Genomic DNA, 21,016 nt, shown 5'->3' with positions numbered 1-21,016 from the left:
ATAACTTATTTGACCTGATGTTAAGTTAAATAAAAAACCTTAATTAAACCAATTTTTATTCTCAATTGTTTGTTATATACTAAATCAAACCAATTTTTATCAGTATGTTATTTCGCTATCAGCCACGCATATGTTTATTAATTCGTATGGTTGGTCTGTCTGATAATAATTGGATAATCTATTTAACTTAATATTTAAAATTAGTTTTCTTACTCTAAAAGTTATATTGCATAAGTCTCATTAGTTATAACCATAATATATTGTTCAGTTTCATGTTCTTTTGTAAGACATTGATAAGTGATCTTTGTTTTTGTTCATGACAATTGTCAAAAAAGACGATTAGTATGTAGTGACATTATATATCATATATATACTTATATATGTATATCATTAAGTTTATTTTGGTAGAAATGTTAAGTATCATTAAGTTATATATGAATTTTTTCATTCATAACTTCTAATATATATCTTTTAATATATATGGCGTTAAGTACCAACACAATATATGCGTTATATATATATCCACTTATATATATATATATATATGTATATATATATCTAAATTAACTATACAATATATCAAATGTTGTATATATGAAAGTGAAGTTTGACTACGTCATTTACAGGTTCACATGTAGATAATACCAAGTCTAAACATTTGTCTTATTAATTTGATCAGTGAAACCGGTCAGGTTAATATAATTGATACTCGGTTAGGAGGAACCAGACTGTTTACTGTAAATTAATTCGATTTATTCCAAATATATTTTCAATGTTTTTGATGAATCACTATTGAAATAAATATATTTTCTTCGTATTATAATCTTACTATATGTATCACTATTGAATTTTTTTTTTAAGTTTATTATTTTAATGATCAAAAGATATTTTTTCAATGGTTTTATTGTATAGTAAATCAAATCAGAAGGTTTTTAGTAACTGGTCAACTTTTGCATATGTGAATTGTTAAACATAGTTTAGGTTTCTTACTGTTAGAAGTAAAATCTAATTAGCTATAAAGTAAAATCATATTCAAAGTTATCTTCTATACATATATCATTTGGTTGACGACGATTTGCGAATATACTTAGAACTTGAATAAACGTATATAATTGGTATGATCTCTTGACTGATTGTACGATATTAAATTTAGTATTTGCAATCCCTTAACTTAAGCACCAGTATTTTATTTTTTTAACTAACCAATCAACATATATAAATAGTGACAGACAAATAATTCTGACCATAAAAATTATTGAATTCCTTAACATTGTCAGTTTCATAGTTAATATTGTTTTATAGGGTCAAATATCATATTTAATATTGTTTCATATTTCTAGATTCCTTAATTATAATACTTTCCAAAAGAATTAAATTATAAACTAAAATTTAGGAATTATTAGAATAAATTTTGGCGACATAATATTTGTTTTCTTTGAAATCGAGGTGGAATTAAACCTATCAGTTATCACTATATATATATATGTATGTCGTGAACTAACATCTTCGATATAACAAATTCGAATATGTTTGTTAGCTGATTTGTCTATGCAATAATGACCATCTTTTGATCCTCTAAAAAAATTGACCCACTTAATTTTAAAAGTTATACTCCCTCTGTTTCATATTAAGTGTTATTTTGACTCATTTTTCTTGTTTCACAAAAAGTGTCATTTTATAATACCAATGCAATTTATACAACCTTCAGCTCAAAATTAATTGCAAAATGCATCGATCTTATAAATAAAACTATTTATCTAAAATACTACTGGTTAGATATGTGATATTAATTAAAATATAAATGCATTTTAATGAGTTTCTTAATATGTGTGAAAAGTGTCTAAGTGACACTTTTTTGTGAAACGAAGGGAGTATTATTTACTTGAAATTGCATTTATTCGTCTGTAATTTTTATGTACTCGGGAAACAGTTAAAATTTAATAAATATAACAAATCAAGTGTATTAAATAAGAATATTATTGTTGTGTTGTCTATAATTAGATTGTTGTTATCAGGATATTCCACTAAACATACAAACCGATATTGTAGTTTTTATTATTCTTTATATCAAATTTTACGTCTTTTATTATATAACATGTATTACATGTGACTATGACTTTTACCTTTTAATATCTATTAATTAAAAGTTATAATCTCTTTTAATTTTTTTACTCCACGCAGAGCGCGGATCACCAACTAGTATCAATTAAAATGTTTTACTTATGCACAAGCTATATGAACTGCGCGCATGATTATTTGCTCATCTATACTATTAAAAGAAGATTATTAAGAAAAATATACTTATAAAAAGTTATTGTACCTTTATTAATGGCATAATGGTAATTTAGTTAATGATTTACATATAACTAGGTGTTTTTCTGCACCATTTGCAGGAAAAAAAATTTAAAATATTTTTAACAGATAAATATAAATTAAATATTTTTTATTAATATTGTAAATTTTCTTTTTCTTATCAATATTTTAATATAAATTTGATTTAGCTAAACATTAAAATTAAGATAAAAACAATTTTGTTTATTTTAAATTAAATTTAAGAATGTGCATGTATATATTTAAAATTATAATCTTAGGTAAACTTTTCTATCTATTTATTTTAATTAAATATATTAAATAAGCATTTAAAAATTGCATAATTGTCAAAAATCAAAATTAAACAATATTTATAAAATTTGTAGGTATATATAAGAAACTAATGATTTTACGATTTAATTTATTTTAAGATTTAATTTTTATATTTTTTTAAAAATGTATATATTTGAATTTTTTAATTGAAATGATATTTCAAAATTTGAAATGCCATAGTTGAATATATTTTTATTTTAATCATAATTTATAAGTTATTACCATATTCTAAAAAAAATCCAAAAATATAAATCGACAATAAATGTAATATATGAGTTATTACCATATTTTAAAAAGTTTACCAAAAATATAAATTAACATTAATTATAATTGTTCATGTCATATTAATCTATAAGACATGTCATAAATTTTAATAACCATGTCATATTATTTTTGTGAAAATGATTGTAGAGAAGATATGTGGCAAAATCACTTCTCAAATATAGTCTAGGAGATTTTAATAAACCAACTAGGTAGTATCCGCGCTGTTGCGCATAATGAAATAGTTTATTAAATTATTTATTGTATTTTATACTAAGGAATTTGTTGTATAACTTTTTCGGGGAAGAACATTCATATATCTGTTCGGATTCAGTTGATATATTCGGATTTTAGATTTTTAGAGATAGAATTTTAAATTGTATTCAGATATTTAAAACTTTTGGTTTAGATTTGGTTCAGATCATTGCAGATTTCATTCGCATTCGAGTTCGGATATCCATTTTAATTATGTATTTATTTAACAAAATTTGAAATATACTTAAATTCTCAAAATCTCAAAATAAAATAATATAAACACAAAAATTTGAATAGTGTAAGACTAAATTTTTAAATTTACAAAAATTAGTTGAATTTAGATATGCGGATCTGTATCCGGTTTCAAAACACTTAGTATGATACTTTTATTTTCGGATCAATAAGTCGGATTTTTAGGGTAAGAATATTCTTAACTAATTGTGTTAAGGTAATTATTAATAAAATACAATATGTTGCAAACTTTAGGAATGGAGTTTGAAAATAGTTTCTGAAATGCATATGATACAAGTATATAGTTACGCAACTTGACATATTTAATATAGTTACCAAAAATATATTAAACTAAACTAATATTAATTAAAAATATAATTAGAAAACACAAATATAAAATTTAAGTTTCTCAAAGAAAATTAAAATAAAAACTATACCGGCTCTTTGAAAGGATTGGTCATAATCTAGTAAACACTTAAATAAAAACAATAAATGAAAATAATAAATAAACTGGTTAGAATTAGTCGAAAATGGAATAAAAATCTGTAAGAATCAATTTAAAATTAAGAAAGTATTATTTTGTACTTTAACTTTAATAGAATAGATAGAATAGATAGGTAGATAGATTACAAAAAAAAAAAAAAAGATTGGAGCCTGTAGGCAAAGGAAGTGTCATAAACCGAACATATATTTTCTTGTAGCCTCTCTTGGAACAAAATGGGCACTCCAATAGTACTGCAGAAAGTAAACCGAGAGACACAACAAAACAAGCAACCACTATGCTTTATTAGAATCTTCTTTAAACAATCTATTACAAGATCTGCTTAATTCAGCTTTTACACGTCTAGTGTTAACACCCTAACACACGCTACTGAAAGATTCCTAAGCTACACCGCTTATGTATCTCCTCCGTCAAGTACTTCAGCCACTGCTTCAGCACAACTCGGAACACTTCAAGAGCTTCTCTCTCTCTCTCTCTATAAATTCAGCCTCTGTGTCTCTGTCTTCATACAGATGACTCCATAGCTATTTTATATATTCTCCACGTTCCCAAAACCTAATTTCCAAGGCAACATGAATATAGACATCTTCCATAACAATAAAACAAGCAACCACTATGCTTTATTAGAATCTTCTTTAAACAATCTATTACAAGATCTGCTTAATTCAGCTTTTACACGTCTAGTGTTAACACCCTAACACACACTACTGAAGATTCCTAAGCTACACCGCTTATGTATCTCCTCCGTCAAGTACTTCAGCCACTGCTTCAGCACAACTCGGAACACTTCCAAGAGCTTCTCTCTCTCTCTCTCTCTATAAATTCAGCCTCTGTGTCTCTGTCTTCATACAGATGACTCCATAGCTATTTTATATATTCTCCACGTTCCCAAAACCTAATTTCCAAGGCAACATGAATATAGACATCTTCCATAACAATAAGTGCAACTTTCCTTTTCTTGGAATGCACTTATACCTCTTCCTTTAAGTCATAAACTTGCTTCTCAAGTTTATTCCTCTTTCCATATCTCCAAGATACTCTCTTGCTCTCCAAGTCTATACGACTCCAGCTCAGCATCTCGACTCCACATGGTCTTCACCACTCAACAAGACATCTCCTTCAGCAACTACGTCAGCGACTACTTCAGGGTTGACATTTTACATCAACAATCTCCCCCTTTTAGCTTTGTGTGCCAATCAAGCACAATACCATTCTGGTTCAACAACCATGTTTCCCACCTGGAAGCTTCCATGCTAATTGTGCTTTTCTCCCCCACGAGATGTGCACCACACCATACTTTTCTCCCCCATGAGATAAGCACAATCTACATCAGGATGTCATACACCATATTCTTCTCCCCCACGAGATATGCACTCTTTGTACCAGAACGTCATCATTCTCCCCCTGCTTGATTGCATACTAAGCTAAAACACAAATGCTTAAATATCAAGCCTTATAGACAAACTCCCCCTGAGTCTATGCTTCAATCTTGTCCACTTCTCGGAAGTACTTCACCAAGTACGCCAGCACCCAATGCACACCAGTGACACCAAGAGCACGTTATCTTCAACGCACCACACGCTCACCACGAGCTCCACACAATGGCTAACTCCACCACACAGAACGTCAACTCCAACGCCATAAAACTAAGTCCACTTCGGACTCCATCATGAACTACTTCAAACACTGCTTCGACACCAAGCAGTAAAACACACTAAGGAAACCTCTCTCTTTATTCTACGAGGTATATATTTCTCATAAGGCACATATCTTCTTTCCTTTTCCAAGCTCAGGCAATCAACACTCTGCAGTAATATAACTCCAGCTTCATGCAACATGTTACGTACTACTTCCTGTAGTATTCCGCGAACTAATACTTATCTCCCCCTTTTTGACTATGTATGTGAACTCATCACCTCTAGATAGAAAACCACGTCTTCATTCTCCCCCTATGAGTCACATCATGGTCAAAAACTAAGATGAAGATCTATATCCTCCAAAGTAAGGAGGAAATCTCTTTCTACCTTCTCTATAGTGATCAAATCTCCTAGACCATGTATTCCTGAGCCCAAAACCTCCATGATTAGCCCTTTGAACAGACTTGAAACACTCACGTCGAATATGCCCTTAAACTCCACAAGAATAACATATAGGACCATGACTCCTCATACCATAAGGTTGCACCATCTGATTCTTCTTCCTCAACAACTTGAAACACATAGGCCTAATGTGTCCAACAACACCACAATGATGACAAACAGGCCGAAACTTTCGTTGAGTTGCACTCTTCAATCTAGAAACTCTCGCTGGAGCAGTCACCGTAGCAGTTGCCGTAGCAGTACGTGTAGCAGTCGCGTTCTTCACATTAGTTACAGTCTTCATAGTAGTCTTTCCATTGGATATCTTCTTTGCAGACACCTTAACCTCTGGTCTTGTAGCAGACGTAGCTAAAACCCCAGTTTTTCCTGCTGATACAAAAATACCTCCAGCTGTAGAACTTTCTCCTTGATATCCAAGGCCACATTGATCACTTTTCCCAATACTGAGAAGATGATCTAGCTGCTTCGTCCCACCATTCAGCATCCTCAAACCCTTCTGAGTCTCTGCAAGTTGAGCACTAACCTGTCGTGCTTCTTCTTCTTTCTCTGAAGCATACTTAAGTGCTTCAGCAACTTGAGCTTCTAGTTTGACCTTCTCCTTAGTCAACTCTGAATTTGCCTCAACCTGTTTGAGCCAATTCTCATACAACTTTCCATAATTCCCATCAAGATCAAAATCTCCACCATCATCATCACTTCCACATGAAGCCCCTGTCACAGACGCTGATGCAGATCCCGCCGCAGATTTTGTCTTAGAACCAGACTCAAGAGTTGTAAACGCCACCAAGTTCTTCAACTCTTCATCATCATCTGAATCAATATCAGATTCATTCTTGACGTCACTGTTATTTTTTTGCTTCAGTAAATTCTCATATTTCTTTTGAGCATTACCAAATTCATTACCCTCAAAGCTTTTGAATCTTAGTCTCTTGAAAATTGGACACTCCCTTTTGAAGTGCCCATATCCTCTGCATTTGTAACATTGCACCTCTGTATTGACACATTGCTCGCCAGCTTCATGTCTTCGCTTTTTCAAACCAACTTTCTCATGTCCTTGCCACTTTATCATTTCCTGTAGTACTTGGTGAAGCACGCGAATCATCTTGATTACCTCATCTTCATTCTCTGATTTTTTGACTTGTTGTTTCATCAACTGCCAAATTCACTTCAGTATGATTCCCCACATCATCAAGCTCCATCTCATGAGCTTTTACCATCCCTACAACTTCATGAAAGCTGAATTTATCTATGTCAAGAGACACAAACATTGCTGCCTTATAAGCTGTGAATCTTTCTGGTAGACACCTTAAAAACTTCTTCACCAGTTTCTTGTCCTTGTATTCCATGCCCAGAACACGAGCCTCTTGTGCTAACCCACTGAGTTGAGAACTAAAATCTGATACAGATTCATGTTCTTTCATCTTCAAGTTCTCAAATTTTGATTTGAGAAAATCCATCCTTAAACTCTTAACCTTCTCAGTTCCTTCAAAGTGTAATTGCAGAATATCCCACGCCTCTTTTGCATTCTTGCATCCTTGAATAAGATCTAGCTGCTTCTTTGTGACTGATGTAAAAATACCAAATAAAGCTTTTGCATTGTGCCTTGACATATCCTTCTCACGCTTTGTCCATTTAGCCAATGGTTTGTTGACCACAACACCATCTTTATCTACTGTCTTGGGAACTTCATAGCCATCTTCTACTGATGCCCAAACATCCATATCAATACTTTGTAAGCTTGCCTTCATCTTTGCTTTCCAATGCCCATATTGTTCTGGATCTAGCATAAACTCAACCACCATGCTTTCTGCTGTACTCTATCTTCCCTTCTTTCCTCTTGCCTTCGGGATCCTCACCAGTAACTTAGGTGACCCGCTCTGATACCACTTGTTGGAACAAAAGGGGCACTCCAATAGTACTGCAGAAAGTAAACCGAGAGACACAACAAAACAAGCAACCACTATGCTTTATTAGAATCTTCTTTAAACAATCTATTACAAGATCTGCTTAATTCAGCTTTTACACGTCTAGTGTTAACACCCTAACACACGCTACTGAAAGATTCCTAAGCTACACCGCTTATGTATCTCCTCCGTCAAGTACTTCAGCCACTGCTTCAGCACAACTCGGAACACTTCCAAGAGCTTCTCTCTCTCTCTCTATAAATTCAGCCTCTGTGTCTCTGTCTTCATACAGATGACTCCATAGCTATTTTATATATTCTCCACGTTCCCAAAACCTAATTTCCAAGGCAACATGAATATAGACATCTTCCATAACAATAAGTGCAACTTTCCTTTTCTTAGAATGCACTTATACCTCTTCCTTTAAGTCATAAACTTGCTTCTCAAGTTTATTCCTCTTTCCATATCTCCAAGATACTCTCTTGCTCTCCAAGTCTATACGACTCCAGCTCAGCATCTCGACTCCACATGGTCTTCACCACTCAACAAGACATCTCCTTCATCAACTACGTCAGCGACTACTTCAGGGTTTGACATTTTACATCAACAGCCTCTCAGGTTGGAGTGTCTTCCGAGTACTTACCTGAACTGAACACATCTGCTACTATTTGCTCCAAGGTCAAAAATAATATGCTTAGGGGCCCTAGATATTAAGACTCTTTCGAGGTAAAGAAGAAGAGTTGTCGAAGAGTTTTAGTTATTCAAACTTTTATATTACGTATAGCAGAAAAGAAAATTGAGACAGTTGCCGTATTGAAAGGATAATAACGAATTAATATTTCAACTCGGATGGTACGTTGACCGCCTTGACGAAGACTCTCTATATGTGAACATGAGGATGACAGGCTAGTAGATGAATCCTCCACCAGAAACAAATTTCTCATTCACCTATATATTTTTAAAGCAAATATAACAATTAACATAGCCCTAATCTCCATTCCGTAACAATTATAATGAAAGACATTGCTACTATTTTCCTCTCTATTTCCCTTCTTTTTCAAACTCTCAACGGAGTTAAAGCCGGCTTCCTCTGCGTAGGTGACACCTTTCTCGCCAACAGTAGCTATGGCCAAAACCGCGACTCTCTCTTCTCCTCTCTTGCTTCTCAAGTCATCACCAACCGTGGATTCTACAACGCCTCACTCAATAGTGTTCACGCTGTTGCCCTCTGCAGAAGAGGATACGAGCGGCAAGCTTGTATCAACTGCGTAGAAAAAGCCATTCGAGTGATAAAAACAAGTTGTTCTGATCGCATGGAATCGTTCGATTGGGACAATGATGATGCAGACCAGGTATCTTGTCTTGTACGTACCACAAATTATTCAACTTTTGGGAAACTCGATCTTGGACCAGCTACGCGTGACATAAGTCCCCTCGATATCGACTCATCCACCAAGAACATGACCCTCTTCCGCCAAGAATGGGAAGAAACCGTTAACCGAACACTCGAGGCTGCAACCGTCAACACTTCTGCATCAGTTCTCAAGTATTATGGAGTAGTTAATGCAGAGTTTGTGGAGTTTCGAAATGTCTTCATGATGATGCAATGCACACCGGACATAACTTCAGGCGAGTGTAAGAGATGTTTGGAAGAGTGCGTTAAGTATTTTAGAGATATGTTTTGGGGAAAACAAGGAGGTACAATTTGTCGACCGAGCTGTCTTTTCAGGTGGGATCTTTACCCCTTTTATGGTGCTTTCGATAATATAACAAGAGTTCCTGCCCCTCCTAGACCTTTTATTCCTGAAGCACAAGCAATATCTGTTACTAGCTTGAAAGGTTTGAAAAAAAATATGAGTTAGGTTCATTGCCGCCTATATAATTATTTGAGATTCACATACATTAAAGAAGAGCAAATTTGTGCAGGAAAAATTATTGCGATAGTTGTGGTTCCTAGCGTCCTTCATCTTTTTGTGCTTCTTGGTCTGATCAGAGCTTATCGTCAGTTGAAAAAATCTAAAGACGAAACCAGTGGTAGGCTCTCTTTATTTTCAGTCAGGTTTTATGATATAAATTGGAAAATGACTGCTTTGGTTGAGAGTTTAACTCAAAGCTCCCACTTCCTAAGTGGTGCTCTAACCAACTGATCTACGAGGGATTTTATGATGTATCCTTTCTCATAGGTTTCTTTTTATTAGTCTGTGCAGAGGAGGACTGTATTTCCGATAGTCAGTTTATGCTGCGGTTCGATCTAAGCATGGTTCTACTCGCAACTGGTGACTTCTCCCCTGAAAATAAGATTGGGCAAGGTGGATTTGGATCTGTCTACAAGGTAAATAAAATTATATAAATACTCTAAAAATGACTAGATGAGTCAAAGATATCTATAGCATGAGATTTGTTTTATAGGGGATATTACCCAGCGGGCAAGAAATAGCCGTAAAGAGATTAACAAGAGGCTCAGAGCAAGGAGAGGTTGAGTTCAGGAATGAGGTCTTACTCTTGACAAGACTCCAACATAGGAATCTAGTTAAGCTTCTAGGTTTTTGTAGTGAAGGAGAAGAAGATATTCTTATCTACGAGCATGTGTCTAATTCAAGTCTTGATCACTTCATATTCGGTGAGCCTTTTTCGCCAAGAGATGTTGCATTTTTGGAATTATAAGGTTTTAGTATTGATGCTTCTTTTGAAATATGCAGATGAAGAGAAGCGTGTGCTACTAACATGGAATGTGAGGTACAGAATCATTGAAGGAGTTGCTCGAGGTCTTCTTTATCTACACGAAGATTCTCAGCTAAGGATTATACACCGAGACTTGAAGGCGAGCAACATTCTTTTAGATGCTGAGATGAACCCTAAAGTTTCAGACTTTGGGATGGCGAGGTTATTTAACATGGACCAGACTAAAGGAGTGACAAGGAGGCGCGTTGGAACCTTGTAAGTATAGAACCACCGACAATTTTGATTGAAAAATTACAAAATAAAGTCGATTGAAATCAATCATATAAACTACCCGTTGTTTTCCTGCACCTTAACCATATGCAGTGATAATTTTTTAAAAATTTGAATTATATTTAAAATAAAATTTATTAATATTATACATCATATTATTATTTGACCAATATTTAATATAAATTTGATTTAATTAAGCATAAAATTAAGAAAAGATAATTTTTTTTATTTTCAATTAATTTAAGAATATATATGTATATATTTAAAATTCGAATGTTAGATAAATTTTTTTATCTATTTATTTTGGATAAATATATTAAATAAACTTGTATAAAATTACTAAAAATATTCTTATAAAAATTGTATAGTTATTAAAAATTAAAACTAAACAATATTTCTAAAAATTGTAGATATCTAAAAGAAACTAATGATATTACGATTAAAAATTTATTGTTTTTAAAAAAAGATGTAGAAAAGTTTGAAAATTTTAGTAATAAAATTGTATAATTAAAGTAAAATTAAATAAAAAAATTCGAAATTTATGCTGCATATTTGAATATATTTATTTTAGTGATGATTTATAAGTTATTATCATATTTTAAGAAGTTTATCAAAAATATAAATCAACATTAAATGTAATGTATGAATTATTGTCATATTTTATAAAGTTTACCAAAAAATATATATTAACAATAAATGTAATTATTCATGTCATATTTAACTATAAGCCATGTCATCAATCTTAGTAAACATGTCATCATTTTTTGTAAACAAAATTGTAAAGACGACATGTGGCAAATCTTTTTAGTGTAGAAAAAGATAATTTATTAATTTATAGAGTTATGATTCAAGAGAATTTCCTTTTTTAGACTTTTATTTTCTAATAATTCTTTTTAGTGTAGAAAAAGAAAAGAATATTTATTTCATGATATTATATATTGTTTAGAGTTTATAGATTAAAGTTATAACTATTTTTATTATAGTATGATGAATACATATTATATAATAAAAATTCACTTTTATATGTAATTCAACAAAACTAAAATTAAAATTAGAGATGAAATTCATTTTGAAGAAATATAAATAAAAAAGTTGTATATGTTTATATAAAATTTTTATGTATGGTAATTATTAATTTATGATTTTAATAAGACCATATATATCTAAGAGTTTTTAAAAATATTATTATCTTATTATTTTATCGGATAGTGTCATAGTTTTACGCCGGTCCAATTTAGAACCGGAAAAATTATTAGTTATAGTGTTTATTATTTTCTCTAGTATTAATTTGTAGAGTTTTTACTGTAAATGACATTTTAGGAAATTTTTTTTGTTTTGATATATCTGTCGTTTCCAAAAAAAAAAAGGTAAAAATGACAAAAAGTGACTTCTCTTACCCTCTTATCGAGCTGTTATACTCATGGTATGGAGTGAATTAATTTTAAAAAGTTATATATACAGTAGAACATTTATAAATTAATAATGTTGGAATTTAAAATTTTATTAATTTATAGAGATATTAATTTACCAAAAAATTATTTTTTTGATTTTCTTCAATTTTTCTATTTTTTATTTATAAAATAAAAATATATTTGATTTTACCGTATATACAAGTATTAGAAATTTTGAATTTCATATTTTTATTATATTACTTGGTTTATATTTTATATTTAATATGACTTATATATGGTTTCTTATATAATTTTACTAAATATTATCAAAATATATTTAAATGTTAAGTAAAATATAGGTATTTTCATTGTGAATATAAAACCGACAATATAATGTTTAGTTTGTATTTATCAGAAATGTATATATAGATATATTATTAATTTATAATTTTAACGAAACCATATATTTACATAGAATTTTTTTTAAAATATTATCTTATTATTTTATCGATTTGTGTCATATTTTGAACCGGTCCAATTTCGGGACCGGAAAAATTTATTAATTTATAAAGATTATTAATTTATCAAGTATTAATTTATGGAGGTTCTACTGTAATAGTCATTGTGCTAATTTCCTAAAATTTTGAAAAGTTCTAAAGCAGAAAATAGGGAGTATTATCCGTTTCATATTAAGTATCTTTTTAGATTTTGTTTTCCATTTAAAAGATATATGTTTTATGTTTTCAATACATTTGTTTTAAAGTTTTCTACTTTTAATTTTGATTCTCTTATGTTATTAATTAAAATAATTAAATAAAATAATGTATTACCTAAAGATAAGATAATAAATTTAATAATTTTTTTAATATGCGTGAAAAACCTAGAAAACATAAAAACGAAACAGAGGGAGTATAAACAATAAGGAAAACATATTAAAACAAGAACTTGAAAAAGATTTCACAAATTAGACTAAACACAAAATCAGGATTTGATCAATTTTCTTAAGTCAATAAGTATGATTTGTATTAGACTTGGATGCTCTATTTCTTACATAGATACTCATGGATGATATGTCATTTAAAAATACAAATTTAGAGATTCTTGATATTAGGATTATCATTAATGTCACTTTATTTCACAGATTGTTGCATTAGATCACCCTCATGTTACAGTTGTATGATTGCAGGGGCTATATGGCTCCTGAGTACGTTAAGAACGGAAGATTTTCAGCCAAAACAGACGTTTACAGTTTTGGGGTTGTGCTTTTGGAGATGATAACCGGTCAAAGTAATAAGAACTACTTTGAATCCTTGGGGCTACCCGCATATGTAAGAAATAACTATCACTCCTTTTCTTATTTGAAAACACAAATGAGTCTTGAAAAAGTTTATTGATTACTAAGTATATGTATAGGCTTGGAAGTGTTGGGTTGCCGGCGAGGCTGCGAGTATCATTGATCCTGTTTTGAGTAGGACCCCGACAAATGAAATCCTTAGATTCATCCACATTGGTTTGCTGTGCGTTCAAGAGAATGTTACAAAGAGACCAACCATGAGTTTGGTTATTCAATGGCTTGGTAGTGACACTATCGTGATTCCTTTACCTACCATTGCTGCTTTCACCACGACTGAGTTGCATAAAACCGATGCAATGAATCAAGCCAAAGGTGAAGTTGGTACTCTGTCATTGAACAAGTTATCAGTCAGCGAGTTAAGTCCTCGTTGAATCGAAGACCTCTATGTGAACTCATGCATACATGTAATGATTAATCTTTAAAATACATTAAAAGAACATTCTTCTTTCTCTAGTAAAAATCCCGTTGTTCATGATCAGTAATCGATCAAATTAGTGTAGTATAGTTTTATAAAATTAACATGGGATATCCCGGATCTATGGAATAATTCAGACTAATCACCGAACGAAGGCGTAAGGGAAGGCGCAGCCTATGGACACTGAGGGACCATACTCTCAGAGCCGGTCCTAGGTTTAAGAAGGTTAGAAGCAAAAAAAAGAATGTGGCCACTTATCAAAACAAAAAAGAGAAGAAAATATGACCTAGCAAAGTTTCGAACCCGAATTGCCCAAATGTAGCTTAATTACTGCATTTAAACCACTAGGCTAAGGCAGTATTTTGTGAAAAAGTGGCCGGAAATTGTTCTTAAAATTAGCGTCTGGAAGCATGGGCTTCATTGGCTTAGCCCAAGGACTGAATCTACATACTCTTTGGATATTCAAATAGGTCTTAAGCAATAGATCCATATCTGTGTAATTTGTTAAAAAAAACAGTGAAAGAAAGAGATGAGAGAAAAAGTAAACTCTCTCAGGCACTAAACTCGAAACTGGTTATTACCCAATAGTTTCACCACCCACGGTTTACTTTTACCACCCTGTTTTTACCCTTTTTGGCTAAAACCAGTCTGCTCATCCTCTGTGCTGTTTGAATTTATACCCTTCGCGGGTTTATCCTCCGATCCGTTCTCAGTTCTGCGTTTTAACCCGCCGGGTTCTTCCCCGACCCGGGTCGGAGGGACCGCCGCTGCCGGTTTTCTGCCATCCTTCGCCGTAGAATGGCTTCCTCTGGAGACGTATTCCAACACCTCGACCGGTCTATCTTCAGTTCCGATCTATCTCAACGGATCTAACAAACCTGTACCTACCTCTTCAGTGCCATTACTGCTCCATCTAACTATCAACTACCTCTCTTTGGTCTCCTGCTTAGAATTTATTACAACAGAGTGCGATATAACTCCGTAGTAATAACCTTTGAATTTTGGTTGTTATAACCTATCTCCGGAAGTTTTTTTCATCCTGCTCATCTCTCTGTCCTCACACTGTTACGATAAGATATGGCTCACCGCTTCTCAAGGTCAGAAAAAGGCAAATGGACCGCAGCTCCGGTGCTGGCGAAGCGTCCTCCCCTCCGCATTCCAGCTAGCAATAATAATGAGCTTATTGCAGCTAATAAGCTGACTCTTATTGGCCGAGTTACAAACCCTATCCTTCAGAGAATTCGTGCTGTAGTTGATTTCTTCCCCCAGATCTGGAACTTAGAGGGTAGAGTGGAAGGAAGAGAACTTGGCCCAGAAAAATTTCAAATGCGCTTCTTATCTGAGGAAGATCTGGAACGAGTTCTTAGTAAAGGTCCCAATCACTACAAAAGATGGATGCTTATCCTCCAGAAATGGGAGCCTATTATCTCAGAAAGCTTCACTTCTAAGATCACCTTTTGGGTAAGAATTCATGACATTCCTCTCCACTTTTGGAATGAGCAGACTATCACTACCATAGGAGAGGATATCGGTCCTATGTCTGGAAAAGTTCTTGAAGAAGCAAAAGTCAGGGTGGAAGTTGATGGTCTCCACCCGCTGATGATGGATATGGAAATTCAGCTACCGTCAGAGGAAATCATTTCTGTGGAGTTTGAATACATCAAAATAGAGAAGCATTGCTTCACATGCTTCTCTCTTCTCCATGAAGAAATTAACTGTCCTATCCGGGATAGAAATGCGCCGCCTCTTAGGATAGGAAGTTGGGTATCACTCAACGGCTGGCTCTCCAACGCATTGAAGCTGATAAAAGAAGACATGATGATCGAAGAGGCTACAAACGCCCAGCCCCTGAAGATAGATTCCACTCTGCTCGCTATGAGGATCAATACTACCGACGTCAATAATCTGATCATAGAGACCTTCCCCTACCTCATAGGGATGCTGCTGCATTGAATCATAGAAGGGATGGAGACAGAGACTCTAATCAACGTCGAACTCTAGAGGCTAAAAACATTCGCTCTTCGGGTGAAACTAACTCCAGAGTGCTATCAAGCGGGGTGGTTATTAGACAGCAGGATATCCAAGTTGATGTCTCTCCCCGTCCCTAGATCATTAGATCGAATGTTATCCGATCCACTGAGTCTCTACTCTCTCACACTCCCTCTCCTCGCAACTTACGTGAAAGACTTCAATACCCAACTGAGAAAGGGTCCTCTGGAAGGTCTTCTGCTGCTAATTCTGCTGAAAGGCGCTCTGCTTTACAACGAGTTGGAGAAATGGACCTGCGCGCTCATATCTCCCCACGGCCTGGATCGAGTTTAAATTCTGATAGGCTCCTGAAGGTGGACATTCAGTATGATGGTGTGGAGAATCAGCAACACTTTAGCCCGGCTTTTAACATAGGCTCCTCGCAGCAGACCCGCATTCCAGCTGTTCTTCGCTTGAGCGATGCAAATGAAGCTGGACCAAGTAATGTTCTGGTCAACACTGCTAAACCTCCTACCTCAAAAGCAGCAGGCAAAAGGAAAGTTACCAAGACTACGCCCAAAACCCCTGCCAGGAGGAACAACAAGGCCGTTTTGCCAGGCATTAAACTCAAGACAACCATGGTCACAAGGGCAATGAACCCCCCCCCCCTCCCCCCCGCGCAAAAAGCAGTGTGTTGATAATAACTCTTTACTTTGTAATAAGGCAGGTAGTAGCGATTCTTCTCGTAACTCCTCTAAGAGAGGTGGCTCGGATTTTCGGCCCCCTCCACCTGCTCTTCCTTAGTGATTATGAGTTGGAATTGTCAAGGGCTGGGAAACCCCTTTACAATTCGTCGTCTACGGGAACTGTATCGTACAAAATCCCCGGACATAATGTTTCTCATGGAAACCAAGAATGATGATGACTTTATCAAAGAGAAGACAAAGGATTTCCATTACTCTCACTACTTCTCCATCCCACCCACTGGTCTTAGTGGTGGTTTGGCTCTTTTATGAAAGGATTCAGTTGATCTGAAAGTACTGGAATCTGTAACCAATCTGATCGATACTGAGGTTACGTTCAAGGGAGCCTCCTCGTTCGTTTCCTTTATTTACAGAGCTCCGGCGGTGGAGAATCGCTCTGCTTTCTGGACAAAGCTCTCACAAGTTGGATTGGGTAGGGATTCCCCGTGGCTTTTATCTGGTGATTTCAATGAGATTCTTGACAATTCCGAAAAGGTTGGAGGCCCCTTACGTTGGGAAGGTTCTTTACAGCATTCAGGTCTTTTGTCTCCCAAAACGGACTGTGGGATTTAAAACACTCGGGTAATAAGTTGTCATGGAGAGGCAACAGATATTCTCACTTCATCCGCTCTCGACTTGATCGCTCACTCGTCAACTGCTCTTGGAGTGAACTCTTCCCTATAGGGCGCAGTAGTTACTTGAGGTTTGAGGGGTTTGACCATCGGCATCTTATCACCTACTTTGGTAAGAGATTGCCGAAGAGACGCGGGGTGTTCAGAGATCGAAGGAGTTGTAGAAGAAGCATTGAACCATCTCCCCTCACTTCTGTTATCGATAAGCTGAACTCCTGCAGGAGGAGTATCATCAAATGGGCTAAAGAACAGAATGAGAAGAGTAATGTCATTATAGCAAAGGCGCAAAAGGAACTCGAAACTGCTCTGTCCTCTGCTGTCCCCGATCCCCATCTTATTGATACACTGACTACTACCCTAAGTTCAGCCTACAAAGAAGAGGAACAATTCTGGTTGCAACGTAGCAGAATTCAGTGGCTCAAAGAGGGTGATCGAAATACTGGTTTTTCCACGCTATAACTAGACAGCGAAGACTGATCAACTCTTTCTCTGTTATAGAGAATAAACATGGTAATGAAGTTCATGATGAGGCACAGATTGCGACTGTGTCATTGCTGAGTACTTTCAGGAGATCTTCACCACCACACGCGAGAATGACTTCTCTGCATTGTCTGCTATTCTATCCCGGAAAGTCACTGATGAGATGAACGAGTTCTTAACCACCATTCCAAGCGATTTGGAGATACATCAAGCAGTACTGTAGATCAATGGAGGAAAAGCCCCCGGACCCGACGGGTTCTCGGCTAAGTTTTATCAGGCATATTGGCACATAGTTTCGGAGGATGTGTGCCGGGATATTAAGCAGTTCTTCATCTCTGATACGCTTCACCCGCAGCAAAACGAGACGCATATCCGCCTTATTCCTAAGATCACCGGACCACGCTCTGTCTCTGACTATAGGCCCATTGCTCTGTGCTCCACTCATTATAAGATTATTGCAAAATCTTATCTAAGAGGCTCAAACCACTGCTGCCAAACCTCATCTCCACCTCACAGTCAGCGTTCGTTGCAGGAAGGGCGATAGGCGATAACGTGTTGATCACTCATGAGACATTGCACTTCCTACGAACCTCGGAGGCAAAGAAACGATGTGCCATGGCGGTAAAGACGGATATGAGCAAGGCCTAAGATCGTCTCGAGTGGGGATTCATCGAGGCGGTTCTTTCTCACATGGGGTTCGCGGAGCGATGGATTAATTGGGTAATGAGTTGCATTAAGACGGTCTCGTACTCTTTCTTGATTAATGGATCCCCACAAGGCATTGTTATACCATCCCGTGGAATACGGCAAGGCGATCCTTTATCACCTTATATCTTCATCCTTTGTACGCAAGTTCTCTCCTCTCTTTGTGATCACGCTATGGAGGATGGATCTTTGTCTGGAGTTAGAGTTTCGAGACACAGTCCGGCTGTGAATCACCTTTTTTTTTGCTGACGATACAATGTTTTTCTGCAAGTCAAACCCGGCTACCGTCTCCACACTTGCAGCGATCCTGACCCAATATGAGACCTTGTCGGGACAGAAGATAAACTTTGCCAAATCCACTATCACCTTCTCAGCCAGAACTCCTCCGGAAGTGAAAATAGAGTAAAACAGGCGCTATCAATTGAAGCGGAAGGTGGTATTGGAAAGTACTTGGGCATACCCGAACTTTTTGGGCGTAGGAAGAGAGATATTTTTGCCTCCATTGTGGACAGAGTCCGGCAGAAAGCATTCAGTTGGACATCGCGGTTCTTATCCGGTGCTGGCAAGCAGGTTCTCCTCAAGGCTGTTCTTGCCGCAATGCCGTGCTATGCTATGTCGTGCTTTAAGATCCCACTATCATTGTGTAAACAGATCCAATCGGTTCTTACACGTTTCTGGTGGGATGCGAACCCGGAGAAGAGGAAAATGTGTTGGGTTGCTTGGGATACTCTAATCCTTCCGAAACATGCTGGCGGTCTAGGCTTTCGCGATATTGAGACATTCAATGATGCATTACTAGAAAAGATAGGATGGAGGTTACTCAAAGACCCGACATCTCTTGTGGCTCGGGTTTTACTTGGTAAGTATGCTTGGAATTCATCGTTTATGGACTGCAAGTCTCCGGCAGTGGCGTCCCATGGGTGGAGGAGTATTTTGGTAGGAAGAGAGCTTCTGCGGAAAGGACTCGGATGGATAGTTGGGAATTGAGAGACGCCCGTGGTTGAGCTGCGAAAAACCCCTTGTACCTATTGGCCCACCGTCTGTCTGCTCTATGGATCTTAGGGTCAGTGACCTGCTCTGTCCCCTCACTAATCAATGGGAATTGGATAAGATAAGAGAGTATCTCCTGCAGTATGAGAGTCAGATTTTGAGGATCTTCACCAGTTCTGCTCCTTCTTCTGATCATTTGGCGTGGTTGTGTGATAAGTCTGGCCGCTATAATACTCGATCAGGATATAGCGTGGGAATGATGAATGCTGTAAACTCCCCTATCACGCAACCTCTAGACTGGATGAAGACTGTGTGGAATGTTAAAACGGCTCCTAAAATCAAGGACTTCCTGTGGAGATTGGCGAGGAAGGCTATCCCTGTTAGTGAGAACTTGGCTACGAGAGGCGTTGCATCTTTCCCGTGTAAACTTGTAATGGGTTGGAGGACGATCTCCATGTCTTTCTACATTGTCCAATGGCGCTACAAGTGTGGGAACTCCTATCTATGGAGAGCGGAGTACTCATTGCTTCCACCTCCATTTACGAGCTCATGTCCTCCCTGCTAACAATCCAAAACCTTCCTCCTTATGGTGTGATAATACCATTGTGGCCTTGGGTGTTGTGGAACTTATGGAAGGCCAGAAATCATCTCTGTTTTGAGAACAGGAAATTCTCTGCCATAGAGATTGTTACCAAAGCAATTCGAGACGCTATGGAATGGCAAAAGACGCAGGTGGTAGACAATCCTCAGAGTGCTGATAATGTTCACCCGACGCCAACTACTGCCGGCGCTCCCGAGTTCTGCTACTCCCAAGTGTTATGTTGATGCGGCGTGGGATGCCAGAACCGAAGCATGCGGGCTGGGGGGAGTCTTCAGTGGACCTCCATCCTTTGATCGTCTCCCTCATTTGTCCGAATCCCGGACCCTAGTTTCTTCTGCATTGATGGCTGAGGCCCTCGCAGTTCGTTTGGCGGTCATGAAGACTGCGTTTTCAAACATGAAATCCTTGGTGATTCTCTCTGACTCTCTCTCTCTCATCACTCTGCTGAAAGGGAAGGACTCAAGACCAGAATTGTTTGGAATTCTGTTTGATATTTATCACTTCATTCCCTACTTTGATGCTATTTCCTTTTGTTATATCCCTCGCTTTCAAAACACTGAGGCCGATGGTGTTGCTAAATCTGCTCTAGTTTCTGTTATTGCTTCATTCTCCATTTCAGGAGTGTAAAACATTTTAGTTTGAATGAAAGTTCTTGTTGCTAAAAAAAAAGATCCATATTTGTGTGACCACAATGATAAAGTATAGTGGGGTAATTTCGAACATGAATTACTTATCAGTTCAAAGCATTCCTACCATCAGAGCACCATCGGTTAGTATAGTATAGTTGATAATGATACATAGGTATTTATTACTTTTTAGAGTAGCTAGTTACAGTCAGGAGTGTTAGTTTTTCTCTCTGGTTCAATAATCGAGACAACGTCGCCGCTGCT

At 36.0% G+C, this 21,016-nt stretch overlaps 2 protein-coding genes across 2 annotated transcripts; one reads left to right on the top strand and one right to left on the bottom strand.

Moving 5' to 3' along the window:
* Positions 1–6,019: 6,019 nt before the first annotated feature.
* LOC130509807 (uncharacterized) lies at positions 6,020–7,060 on the bottom strand. Its single transcript, XM_057006001.1, has one exon. The coding sequence runs from the start codon at positions 7,058–7,060 to the stop codon at positions 6,020–6,022; it is 1,041 nt and encodes a 346-aa protein (XP_056861981.1).
* Positions 7,061–8,836: 1,776 nt separating this feature from the next.
* Positions 8,837–14,070, top strand: LOC108838006 (cysteine-rich receptor-like protein kinase 38). Its single transcript, XM_057005950.1, has 7 exons — positions 8,837–9,734; positions 9,822–9,929; positions 10,094–10,227; positions 10,305–10,515; positions 10,595–10,832; positions 13,425–13,566; positions 13,652–14,070. The coding sequence occupies exons 1-7, from the start codon at positions 8,909–8,911 to the stop codon at positions 13,961–13,963; spliced, it is 1,971 nt and encodes a 656-aa protein (XP_056861930.1). The 5' UTR covers positions 8,837–8,908; the 3' UTR covers positions 13,964–14,070.
* The last annotated feature ends 6,946 nt before the right edge of the window (positions 14,071–21,016 follow it).

The sequence above is a fragment of the Raphanus sativus genome, chromosome 3, assembly GCF_000801105.2.
Source record: "Raphanus sativus cultivar WK10039 chromosome 3, ASM80110v3, whole genome shotgun sequence".
NCBI classification, from domain to species: Eukaryota; Viridiplantae; Streptophyta; class Magnoliopsida; order Brassicales; family Brassicaceae; genus Raphanus; species Raphanus sativus.
The sequence above is the reverse complement of the archived record's forward strand: the minus strand, read 5'-3'. Positions and strand labels throughout refer to the sequence as shown.